The 13,178-nt window shown below is 37.6% G+C and overlaps 1 protein-coding gene across 1 annotated transcript in view; it reads left to right on the top strand.

Moving 5' to 3' along the window:
• Positions 1–1,894: 1,894 nt before the first annotated feature.
• RNF17 (ring finger protein 17) overlaps positions 1,895–13,178 on the top strand; it is a 119,672-nt gene continuing 108,388 nt past the window's right edge. The window contains exons 1-3 of the mRNA XM_030307187.1: positions 1,895–2,024; positions 4,171–4,265; positions 12,756–12,847. Coding sequence (XP_030163047.1) covers positions 1,895–2,024; positions 4,171–4,265; positions 12,756–12,847 — 317 coding nt within the window. The remainder of the gene's footprint in view (positions 2,025–4,170; positions 4,266–12,755; positions 12,848–13,178) is intronic.

Here is a 13,178-nt window from a genome sequence, read left to right on the forward strand (position 1 = left end):
GTTACCTACAATATATACATGCTTTCAGGTAGGCTTGGGATTTGAAATATGCTGTCAGGGTAGTCTATCAAAACACAAGCCAAGACATTAAATTAAAGTGCTCCTAGATTCATCATGCATTGAGGTGCCTAAAGGAAGCAAAAATGAAATCTGGGGAAATGTATCCTTAATACAGGTCTTACAAGATTCCCACAGATAAACATTTTCAAACATGAGCTTAAAATCCAAAATTACAAAACATATGAAGAAACAAATCACCATGAATGAGGATTGGTAAAAATAATAAAATTGCATATTTATACCTCTGAAGAATATCAGAAAAAGGAATGTTGGGGTTATATAACAAAATAAGTGTGCTTAAAATATTAAAGTAATAAAAGATGGAATAAAAAACATGAGAAAGGAACATAATTCTCTCCAAAAAAGATCAGGCAAAATTTGAAATTAAAAAAAAGAGAATATCTAGAATTGAATAAAATAGTCACTGAAAATTTAAAACTCAGTGGTCATGTTAAATAGCAGATTATGTACGGCTGAAGAGAGAATTGATTAACAGGTATAGATATCTGAAAAAAATTCCCAGAATGCAGCACAGAGAGATAAAGAAATGGAAAATATGAAAGCAAAGTTAAGAAAGGTATAGAATGAAAAGGCCCTATTTACTGTCTAACAGGAGCTCCAGAAAAAATAACAAGGGAGAAATAATATTCAAAGAGATAAATGCCTGAACATAATATTTGTTTCTATTTTTTTAATAGAGGAGAAAAAAAGGAATATATGCAGGCAGTTATTCTTACCCTCTGAAGGCACTCTGCCATCTCTAGATGTTTCCTCCACAATATACCTGCCCCACTGCTACCAGATTACTTTAGCCCTTGCTCTTACAACTTCACTAGCACTCTACTGCTTGAAAGGTAAAGTCCAAACTCCTTAGTCCAATATTGAAGACTCCCCAAAATTCTACCCCAATATACCTTCTCCAAAAAGCTCACTTTAAGGAAATTAATGCTCTGACTTAATGGCCTACAAATTAAATTCCAGAGAGGCCACTGCATCTCCCACTCTTCTTTGCTTAAGCCATTCTTTCTCTCTGGAAAGCCTGATGTCCTGTTTACTCCTTAAAGTCCTACCCAGGTTTTAAGGTCTAATGTAAACCCCTATATCCTTTAGGAAGGCTAGACATCATCTCTTCAGAATGCGGTAATTCTTATTGTCTCTAATCTCCTCTGGCACTTAACACAAGCCACCCCAGCAGAAGTTACCGTTTTAGAGGTAGAGGGCTACATACCTCTCAAGCAGGAACCTGTTAGTTTACAAATGCTTAGCATCCCCAACTGCTCCCAGCAGTGCCTTGTATACCATTAACAACTATTAACGATGACCAGACTTTAGTTTGAAATTGTTAATGGAATCTCCCCACCGGTAGATACTGATAGGTTCTCCACTAAGGCTACTATTAGTCAAGCCCCCACATTTCCAGCACACAGGTTTAGGGCCTCTAGCCCTAATATATTGAGGGAAGAAGGATGACTTCAATACAAAAGATTGTTTTCTACCTGTAAAGTCGACAACAATTTAAGTAATAATACGCGAAATCTTAATTTGAATGCAGTAAGAGTGCTACGGGAGTGTGCTTTAGGTAAAAATCGGAAAGTAAGTGGTCCTTCCCTGACCTCCGGTGGCGTCCTTCCTCAGACTGTACCTGCCCAAGTCCAAGCCGAAAACAGCCACCCCGCACCTGGAATTCCGGACGCCCCAGCGTGGCAAGCTGAGAAGGCGGGCTAAACTCTTTGATTGGCTATCAGGAGCCGCCTGCCCTGAGGATTGGTCGCTGCCGCAAGGGACGCCGGGACTGGCACGTGGTACCCGTCCTCGGATCCCGAAGGAGGCCGCCATGGCGGCAGTACCTTCGACGGCTTGTTTCAGCCTGTCTGCCTATCGGCAGATGGGGAGGAAGAGTCGGCCGTGGGGCGCTGCCGAGATTCAGTGCACTCAGTGTGGAAGAAGGGAGTCCAGAGTTTCTGGTGAGGAGACCCCCATGGGGCCCAGCCCCGCCTTGGCCATCTGCCCTCCATAGGCTCTGTCCCAGTCAGGCTGCTGGGCCTGGAGACGGAGAGCAAGGCCTGTCCCGAGGGCTGGGAGCCGAGTGGGGTGGCAGTGTGGGGCGCTGCTCAGTTACAGCAAGGTGGACCTGGAGAACTGTGTCATAGGCCTCCCTGCGTGTCTGCAGCCCACCCTCGGGGCGGCAGAGACGTCCCCTGTGGTCAGGGTGGCTCCGTACCTCTCCGAAGCTTTCTCCACTTGGCACCTGCTTCTCTCCCTTTTTCACTGATTCTATTAGGGAATGGTGTGTGAGCTCTCTTGAGCGTTAGTTCAAAAACTCCCCCGGGTTCACAGATTCATGAAAGGGTAGATATAAAAATTTAGCCCATTGTCTTGTGATCAAGAAGTAACGAAATTTGATTTGCTTGTGTAGATTTTGTTGCAGGAGGAGTAACGAGTAGACCACTTTAAAACGTTCCAGGATTAGAAAACAGATATTTGGCATTGGGAGGGAAGCGTTATCGCTCAGTTTGGCTTAAGGCATTGTTTGGGAAACAATTCACTCTTTTTGTGCATCTTGTGTTTTTTCTTTGTACATCAAGGGGGGAAATCCACTGCACTCCTATGGATTTAGAATCTGCTCCAGTGAAAACACTTTCAGGTTACTTTAATGTAATTTAAAATGCCTTAGAGTGCTGTCTCTGGCAGGAGTTGTTGAATTTCAAACTGCAGTTGCTGAAGTCTTATTACCACTCCAATGACTACTTAACATTTATACTTTCATAGTGAAATTCGTTCATTTTCTCAGTCCCTCCGAGATGGACTCCATTTGAGAGATGTGAGTGAACCTTTGTAGAAAAAGTTGGTTAGTTGTGTTTTAAGGTGGGGAGCCAAGTTTCTCCTACTCTTTTTATCACAGCTGTCGCATAGAAAATCTCCATTGTTTGAATCAAATAAGCATTACCAGATAAAGTTTACGAACATGACCTTTTAAAATCACTCATGCTTCCATATGTTTGTATTACAATGCTCAGAAATACTAGGTGGTATTTAGGCATATAAAATTGTGGAAGTGCTTTGTAAGCTATGATGTATCACAGATTAGACTGGTACAATATCAGAAATTGTATAAGGATAGAACAGTTAAACAATTTTGATTTATTTGGAAATATTATCTCTGAAATTTAAATAGAGCTGTAAAATTTAGCTTGGTCATAAGCAAGTTTCAGATATTTCGCTTGGCTTGCAAACTAAAGCTTTTTTATCAAAAGAATGTAATTCTTATAAATCAGCAAGAACACTGTCTTTTGGCAATAAAATATAACTGATTTTATCTAGTGCTTTTCCTTTTTTTCTTACAAAGTGTTTTAAAATGACAACTTTTTGAAGTTACATAGCTAAAACAAATATGTTTACTATGATAAGCTTTAAATTCTATTGACAGCATTAAAATCTTGATATTAGGCTTTCACTCAGGATTATGGTATTTCCCCTCATAAATGCTAGGTTTGTGAAATTATCTTTATGTGGATCATGTATGTGTGACAGTAGTAGCATCTGGCTTCTGTCAAGTATCTTAGGTCATTGTAAGAGAGAGGTCTTGCCAGTGTCTCATATCTGCCCTCCCTGTTCTCTTCACAGGATTGGAAATATAAATTAGAGGCAATGGGAACAAATAGAAAGAGTATTGGACTTGGACACAGAACTAGGCTGGAGTCTAGATTATACCATTTAGCCACATCACCAAAAGGTTTATCGATTTCTAAGTTGAATGTAACCTTCCTAAGCCTACTTGGCTGTGATATGTACAAGGATCAAATGAAGTATGTCAGAACATTTTGTATGATTATAAGATATGGCAAATTCGAAGTAGTATCGGTACCAGAAACTAAATTAATGCAAACAATATTACATAGCCCTGCTTGGCTTTCAATTTGACTTTTTCCCTCCTTCAGACTTAATAGCTTCTACTGAATTTTGTTTAACAGGTCCTGCATTTCTAATGAAACTTGATATCTCTTCCCATGTAAGAGTCCCCTCTTTTAACTTTTCCCTCTGATTAATGCTGCACATTCAATGCTAACAAACTATAGACAGTTTAATTCACAGCAGAATTTCATTTCATAGGTCACCACCATGAACTTCAATGTGGACATGCTTTTTGTGAACTGTGCTTGTTAATAACTGAAGAACACAACACAATTATATGTCCTGATTGTGAGGTAAGTTTTATCATCTTTCATAGTCAGTATATTATAACCTACTGTTGAAGGTAAAAATGTTAGAGAAAACATACTTTTGTTAGAACCTGAAATTTTGAATTTTTGCTGCTGAGTCTTAAAGCAGCTTAACAAAAGATAAAGCTTTTTTTGATTCGTTTTATAATTGTTACGAATATTCAAGAAAATACAAAGTTAAAGTTCTACATTAATCAGCCTATATATTTTGACTCTTTTTAAAAATAAGTTTTTAAATTTTAGAGAGAGCAAGTGTGCAAGCAGGGGAGAGGGACAGAGGGAGGGAGAGGGAGAGAGAGAGAATATCTTAAGTAGACTTCACACACAGCATGGAGGCCAATACAGGCTCAGTCCCATGATCCTGGGATCATGACCTGAGCTGAAATCAAGGGTCAGATGCTTAATTGACTGAGCTACCCAGGCACCCCTTTGGAGACTTCTGTGGAAAATTGCCTCTTTTTAATTATTTTCATTTATTTTTTTACATTATTTTTAATGTCTATTCATTTTTGAGACAGAGAGAGACAGAACATGATTGGAGGAGGGGCAGAGAGAGAGGGAGACACAGAATCCAAAGCAGGCTCCAGGCTCCGAGCTCAGAGATACTAGCCCAGAGCTCAGTGTGGGGGCTTGAACCCACGAACTGTGAGATCATGACCTGAGCCGAAGTCAGACGCTTAACCGACTAAGCCACTCAGGCACCCGTATTTTTATTTATTTTTTACGTTTATCCTAATTTTTACTGTTTCCAATGATCATTTTTGTTTATTTTTTCAAATTTTTATTTAACTTTTAGTTAACATACAGTTAATATTGGTTTCAGGAGTAGAATCCAGTGATTCATCAATTACATACAACACCCAGTGCTCATCATAACAAGTGCCCTCCCTAATACCCATCCCTCATCTGGCCCTTCCCCCACCCACCTCCCTCCATCAACCATCAGTTCTCTAAGAGTCTCTCATGGTTTGTTTCCCTCTCTCTTTTCCCCCATCCCATATGTTCACCTGTTCTGTTTCTTAAGTTCCACATATGAGTGAAATCATGTGGTATTTATCTTCTCTGATTAACTTATTTCACTTAGCATCATGCATGTAGCTCAGTCTGTGTCATTGCATATGGCAAGATTTCATTCTTTTTGATGACTGAGTGATATTCCATAAGAATGTCTTTTAACACACACGCACACACACCATTCATCTTTATCCATTCATCAGTTAACGGACATTTGGGCTCTCTCCATAGCTTGTCTAATGTTAATCATGATGCTGTAAACATAGGGGTGCATGTCCCCCTTCAAATCTGTATTTTTGTGTCCTTTGGGTAAATACCTAGTAGTACAATTTTTGGATCTTAGGGTAGTTCTCTTTTTAACTTTTTGAGGAATCTCTATACTGTTCTCCAGAGTGACTGTACCCGTTTGCAGTCACACCAACAGTCCAAGAGTGTTCCCCTTTCTCTGCATCCTCGCCAACACCTGTTGTTTCTTGTGTTGTTAATTTTACCCATTCTGACAGGTGTGTGGTGGTATCTCATTGTGGTTTTGATCTATATTTCCCTGATGATGAGTGATGTTGAGCATCTCTTCATGTGTCTGTTAGCCATCTGGATGTCTTTTTTGGAAGTGTTTATTCATGTCTTCTGCCCATTTCTTAGTTGGATTGTATGTTTTTTGGATGTTGAGTTTGGTAAGTTCTTTACCGATTTTGGATACTAACCTTTTATCAGATATGTCATTTGCAAATATCTTCTCCTATTCTGTAGGCTGCCTTTTAGTTTTGTAGATTGTTTCCTTCACTGTGCAAAAGCTTTTTATTTTGATGAAGTCCCAATAGTTTATTTTTGCTTTTGTTTCCCTCGCCTCTGGCGACATATCTGGTAAGAAGTTGCTGTGGCCAAGGTCAAAGAGGTTACTGCCTGTGTTGTCCTCTAGGATTTTGATGGTTTCCTGTCTCACATTTAGGTCTTTCATCCATCTTGAATTTATTTTTGTATATGGTCTTTTTACTTATTTTTAGTGACATATATTCCTTTCAAGTCTCTACCTTTCTTTACCACGCCAATAGCATGCAAGGAAATTTTGAACTCTCCCTGACCCTGAAACTTTGTGTGTTATCGAATTTATATTTGTAGAGATGCCATAGTTTAAAAAGAGAAACAAAACAGTAGCCTGAAGTTAACTTCACAGGCACTAAAAAAGTACAGTTGCACTAGGATTAAAATCTATAGACCCATAATAAAGTAAAATTTAATGAACATCCTTTGCATTTGCTACAAATACAAATGTAGTTCAATTTATATAGTATGTCCCTGGAAAATTGTCTTTTAATCTGTAAATTCTTTTTCTTTTTTTTAGGTTTACTTATTTTGAGAAGGAAAGCATGGGAGTGGGGTGCAGAGAGAGAGAGGGAGAGAGAGAATCTCAAGCAGGTTCTACAAGGTCATAGTGGTCATGATGCAGGGCTTGAACTCATGAATCTTGAAATCATGACCTGAGCCAAAGTCAGACACTTAATCAACTGAGCCACCCAGGCACCCTTTAATCTCTAAATTCTTAATGTTCCACTTGAGATATCAGATGATGAGGATTTGTAGCCATTGTTTTCTGTCAGTGAGACAAACAAGATAGAAGCCGAAGATCTGGAATGCAGTCATAGTTCTGTCACACAAAGCCTGAGTTTCCTCATTCATGAGATGGAAATAATACCTACTTTTCTTATAGGATTGTAAGTCAAATTTGAGTTATGTAAAAGTTCTCTACAAGCTTCAAGACCATTCAAATAAGTGTTATAATCAACCCATGATCATTTAGGTGTGGATTAATTGGTTTGTAGGTTAAACATGGTAAAAAAAAAAAAAATAACATACATACATACATGTAAATTTGTGAAGGTTTGAATTATAATGGAAACATTTACATGTTAAAAGATGTCTATTTTGGAATTACATACTTTACAAATTATGGCCTTTATTGTGGGAAATTCCTTTCTCCTGTCCTTTTTTTGACATTGGGTTCCTCAGATGTGGCTTCACTACATAGTTAAAGGGGAGCCTAGTTCCTGTGGTTGTAATGGAAGATCCCTGACAGATTCAGTCTTGTGGTGGGAAAGGGAATAAACAGGCAACTGGAACTGTCTCTGCTTATATCCATCCTGTTATAATACTCAAAAAAACAGAGACATTTATTAGAACAGTAACCTTTCCCTTTTTTGGCAAATGACTTCATGCTTAGTGTCTTAAATCATTATACTTGTATTATTTTGAATAACATTTACATGAATGTTTATGGTACATTTACAAATGCTAGTTTTGATTTTATGGTTATGATAAATCTATTTTGTATCATTTTAACTAGTTCTGACTCTTACTTCAGGAGATCTGTTTCATCCTTCCCCTTTCTCCTCTTGTGCTTTTAGCCCAGGGAATTGACAAGGAAGTATAATCAGATTCTTCACATGCACTAAAGCTGATCCTTATTTAAGGGAGTCCCTTCAAGAAACCTTCCTGAAATCGTTACCACTCTTTTTTAATTTTTGAGAGAGAGAAAAAATGAGCAGAGGAGGGTAGAAAGAGAGGGAGACACAGACACAGGGCTCAAACTCACAAACTGTGAGATCATGACCTGAGCCAAAGTCGGACGCTTAACTGACTGAGCCATCCAGGTGCCCTGTTACCACTCTTTTATTAGTTTTTAAAATGTAGATTTTTGCTTATATCTAATATTTATTTTGAATAGGAGAATGAACTAGTTTAAATTAGTAAAAAGACTGAATTTATAGACTATTTGAGTAATGTAGTTTATTATTTTTATATTACATGCTCTTTTCTAAAAAGTAAGATTTAAATACTTATGTTCACATTAAGTTTATATTTATGATTTATCTTTAATGTTGAAGGCCTAGGTATTTAAGCCTAAAATGATTCTATTCCGGATTAATAGATATACTTATGTTCTTATTTCTGAGTTTGGGTAAACATTAATTTATCTACCGGTATTTTTTTTTTTTAAGAGAGAGAGAAGGAGTCGGGGAGAGGGGCAGAGGGAGAGAGAATCTTAAGCAAACTCCACACTGAGCCCCAATGTGGGGCTCAGTCCCATGACCCTGGGATCATGACCTGAGCCAAAATCAAGAGTTGGACACTCAACTGACTGAGCCACCCAGGCACCCCTATCTACCAGTCTTTATCTTTCATAGTTGTATGGTTTTTGATAACATTGGTTCTTTGCTTTTGATTGATATTAATGGTTACTTCATAAGCATTCTACATTTTGCACAGCAAGATGGCAGATTTTGTTCATAAGATCATACTTAGGTATCATTCCAGAAATACTGACATTGTATTGATCTATTGGACCGGAGTCCAAAAATATACCGTGTGAGAAGGGAAGGATAAGTTTTCTAATCAATAGATAATTACTATCTATTACCAGTCCCATGTGGATTAGAAATGTTAACATGCAAATTAAACATTTAAACTAAAAGAAAGTACAGATAATTGCATAATCTTGGATGGGGAAGCCTTGTTAAAACCTATCACTGAAAGCAAAAACCATAAAAGAAATACTGGCTAAATTTGACTGCATTGTTTCATTTATAGGTAGCAAAAACAAGCAAAAAACTCACCACAAATAGCAAACTGAGGGTTGCTGGAGGGGAGGTGGGTAGGGGGACGGTTTAAATGGGTGATGGGTCAGAATTCTACACCTGAGGCCAATATTAACACTGTTTTAACTAACTGGAATCTAAAAACTTGAAACTAAAAACAAAAACCAGTGATAATTACATAATTTTTATTTATTTTTATTTTTTTTTAACGTTTATTTATTTTTGAGACAGAGAGAGACAGCATGAACGGGGGAGGGTCAGAGACAGAGAGGGAGACACAGAATCTGAAACAGGCTCCAGGTTCTGAGCTGTCAGCCCAGAGCCCGATGCGGGGCTTGAACTCACGAACCGGGAGATCATGACCTGAGCCGAAGTCGGACGCTTAACCCACTGAGCCACCCAGGCGCCCCTCTAATTACATAATTTTTTTAAAAATGACAAGCTGTGAGGGTCGGGGAGAGAACCTGTTTTATATATTACAAGTTAAGAATCTGTATACAATTTTAACTGAAGTCTTTTAGGTCAGTTGTATTTAATATTTTCTTAAATTTTCTGGAAGAGGTGTCCTCTCAAATCTGTTGATAGTAACATTAATCTCTTAACTGTGAAATGCTAAACCAAAGGGGGATAAGTGAATAGGCATATAGAAATTAAGGTTTTAGCTGCCAGTTTGGGGGTGGGATATTCTCAAAAAATAACTTTCAGTCCAATGTGTTGTGTTAATAGTAACACTTTTTCAGGATGCCTGGGTGGCTCAGTTGGTTCAGTGTCCAATTCTTGATTTTGGCTTAGGTCATGATTTCACAGTTCATGAGATGGAGCCCCACGCTGATAGCAAAGAGCCTGCTTGGGATATTTCTCTCTCTCTCTCTCTCTCTCTCTCTCTTTCTCTTTCTTTCTCTCTCTTTCTCTCTCTTTCTCTTTCTCTTTCTCTCCCCCTCTCTCCCTCTCCCTCCCTCCCCCCCTGCCCTGCCCCCTGCACATGAATGTGCTCTCTTCCTCTCTCAAAAAGCATTAAAAAAAGTAACATTTGCCTCCTAATTATCTTATAATACAAGACTATCTTTGGTCTGTTATACTTAAAACCTTAGGGGCACCTGGGTAGCTCAGTCGGTTAAGTGTGAGACTTTGGCTCAGGTCCTGATCTCACAGTTCATGAGTTCAAGCCCTGTGTTGGGCTCTGTGCTGACAGCTCAGAGCCTGGAACCTGCTTCAGATTCTGTCTCTCAAAAATAAATAAACATCAAACAAACAAACAAAAAAAACCTTGACAGACATCCTCTCCCCCACCAAAAAAGTATATTTAAATGGGTGACTATAACATGTAGTAATCAGCTTTATTTCTCGTAGCAACATTAACTTTCATTAGAGTCTCCTACAATTACTTTTTTAAAAAGTACATGTGTGCAAATTTAAGTTAAATCAGTCGGTAGTACTATGTAGAAGGAAAGATGAATTTTTAACTCAAAATTGACTTCCCCTTTGGGGGTGCCTGGGTGGCTCAGTCAGTTGAGCATCCGGCTTTGGCTCAGGTCATGATCTCGTGGTTTGTGAGTTCGAGCCCCGCGTCAGGCTTTGTGCTGACACCTCAGAGCCTGGAATTGCTTCAGATTCTGTGTCTCCCTCTCTCTCTGCCCCTCCCCTGCTCATGCTCTGTCTCTCTCTGTCTCAAAAATAAACAAAACATTAAAAAAAAATTGAGTTCCCCTTTAATAGCAAACAGTTGGGGCCGCCTGGGTGGCTCAGTCGTTTTAAGTGTCTGACTTAGGCTGAGGTCTGATCTCACAGCTCCTGAGTTCAAGCCCTGTGTAGGGCTCTGTGCTGACAGCCCAGAGCCTGGAGCCTGCTTAGGATTCTGTGTCTCCCTCTCTCTCTGCCCCTCACTTGCTTGCTCAGTCACTCTTTCTCTCTCTCAAAAATAAATAAAACATTAAAAAAAATTTTAATAGCAAACAATGAGTATAGCTAATGTATAGACCTTAGCTGGCTTTTGAACATTGGCCGATATCCTGCAATTACTTTTAATGGCTATGTAACAAACCATTGTACATAAGTTCTGTAATTATTTACTAATACCTTTATTATAAACATTTAAGTGGTTTTGAAAATTTTTCACTATACCTTTAAAATTTTTTTAATATTTATTTGTTTTTGAGAGAGAGAGACAGAGTGCGAGCAGGGGGAGGGGGCAGAGAGAGAGAGAGAGAGAGAATCTGAAGCAGGCTCCAGGCTCTGAACTGTCAGTGCAGAGCCCCATGCAGGGCTTGGACCCATGAACTGCGAGATGCTTCCAACTGAGCATCAGATGCTTAACCAACTGAGTCACCCAGGCACCCCAGTTTTTCACTATATCTGTATATAATTCTTCAAAACCACCCCTCCCCAAAAAATTCTGAGCCAGTTCTGTTAATTTCTAACTCCAAAACAAATTAATGTTTGAATTTGTCATATTTACTTTAATGTTTGGCATTTTGATGGGCGAAAAGTAGTTATTTTCTTACTTTAAACTTTAATTCCCTGACTACTAGTGAAATAGAGCACCCTCATATGTTGACTTCAAGCTTCCCTTTTGGGAGAATCTTTAATAGATCTTGAAATATACTTTGGATATTTCCCTTTTGAATTGTTTTTTTTTCCCTAACTTGTAAGAAGAGTTCATATGATAGGGATATTAATATCTTATTCTGTATATCTTAACTATTTTCTACCAGTCTTTCACTTTTGATTACATTTAGCCTTTCAGAAATGTTTCTTTTACTTGTTTTCCTCCTCTTTAATGGTTTCTGGGTTTTAATTAGACCTTTCCATTTCAGAGTTATATATGTATTTTGTATGCTCATTTCATTTTATGATACATATTTAAATATTTTATAATATGTGATGTTAGGTGGGTGTATAACATCATTCTTCAAAATGATTAGCTGACTTTCTCATACTACTTGTTGAATAATCCTTCCTCTTTTTATTTATTTTTTAGTTTTTAATGTTTATTTTTGAGAAAGAGACAGAGCATGAATGGGGGAGGGTCAGAGAGAAGGAGACACAGAATCTGAAGCAAGCTCTAGGTTCCAAGCTGTCAGCACAGAGCCTGATGTGGGCTCGAACTCACAGACTGAGATCATGACCTGAGCCGAAGTTGGATGCTCACCCGACTAAGCCACTCAGGCACCCCTCCTTCCTCTTTTTAATTGAAATGCCCCTTGTATTCTGTATTAAGTTTCCATATATATATGGATCTGTTTCAAGGCTCTATTCTACTCATTTATTGTGCCAGTACCTTAGCATTTTAATTACATTAGCTTTATTATCTGGTGGGATAAATAAATCTCTACTGAATGATATGTTGAAATTTTTGTAATTCTCACATAATATATTTTCCATATGGACTGTAGAATTGTATTAATTTTATATTAGATGTATTTAAGGATATTAAATCTTTGTCTCCAGGAACTGGACATTATTCATTTATTCCGTTCTTGTTTTATGATCCCCAATAAATTCATTTTCTTTTCTTAGAACTTTTTTCTTACTAAATTTATTCTTAAATATAATTGTAGAGTTTGAACATAACTTGAGATGTCATTGTGAATATTTTAGAGTAGATCTTAAAAGTATCATTACAGCTATTTCCTTTAGAATTGTGGTAGAATTAAGCATTTTAATTAATGTTCTGTTTAATTAATAGTTGCCAAAATTAGATTTTTTCAAATATTAAAATAGGGTAAAAGCATCATACATGAACAGTTTTTTCTTTGATTTAAAGAGAATCTTTAAGATTATCAACTTTATCTATGAATGGCACACTAGTTGTTTGAATTCCAGATAAACAGAATTTGTTGAATGACTTTGTTTTTATTCTTGACCTAAGGTTGCTACAACTATAAATATGAGACAAGGATACTACCCAACAGATGGATGTATTAAAGAAGATTCTTTTATAGAAAAACTGAAGGCTAAAAAGTATGTTCTATATGCACTTATTTTAGTATTTAAATTTCATGTATTTCTGAAAGGATAATTTTAGCATCATTGGTAAAATGTCATTCTTACATCAGTGTTTCTACCCCATTGTTTATAGAGTGTTCTTTATCTGTTTTACATTTTTTTGAGTATAGTTGACATACAATATTACATCATTTTCACAACAGTGATTCAACTTCTTTATATGTTATGCTATGCTCACCACAAGTGTAGCTACCATCAGCATACAGCACTATTACAGTATCATTGATTATATTCCCTGTGCTGTTCCTTTATTCCAGTGACTTACTCATTCCATAACTGGAAGCCT

The sequence above is a fragment of the Lynx canadensis genome, chromosome A1, assembly GCF_007474595.2.
Source record: "Lynx canadensis isolate LIC74 chromosome A1, mLynCan4.pri.v2, whole genome shotgun sequence".
NCBI lineage: Eukaryota > Metazoa > Chordata > Mammalia > Carnivora > Felidae > Lynx > Lynx canadensis.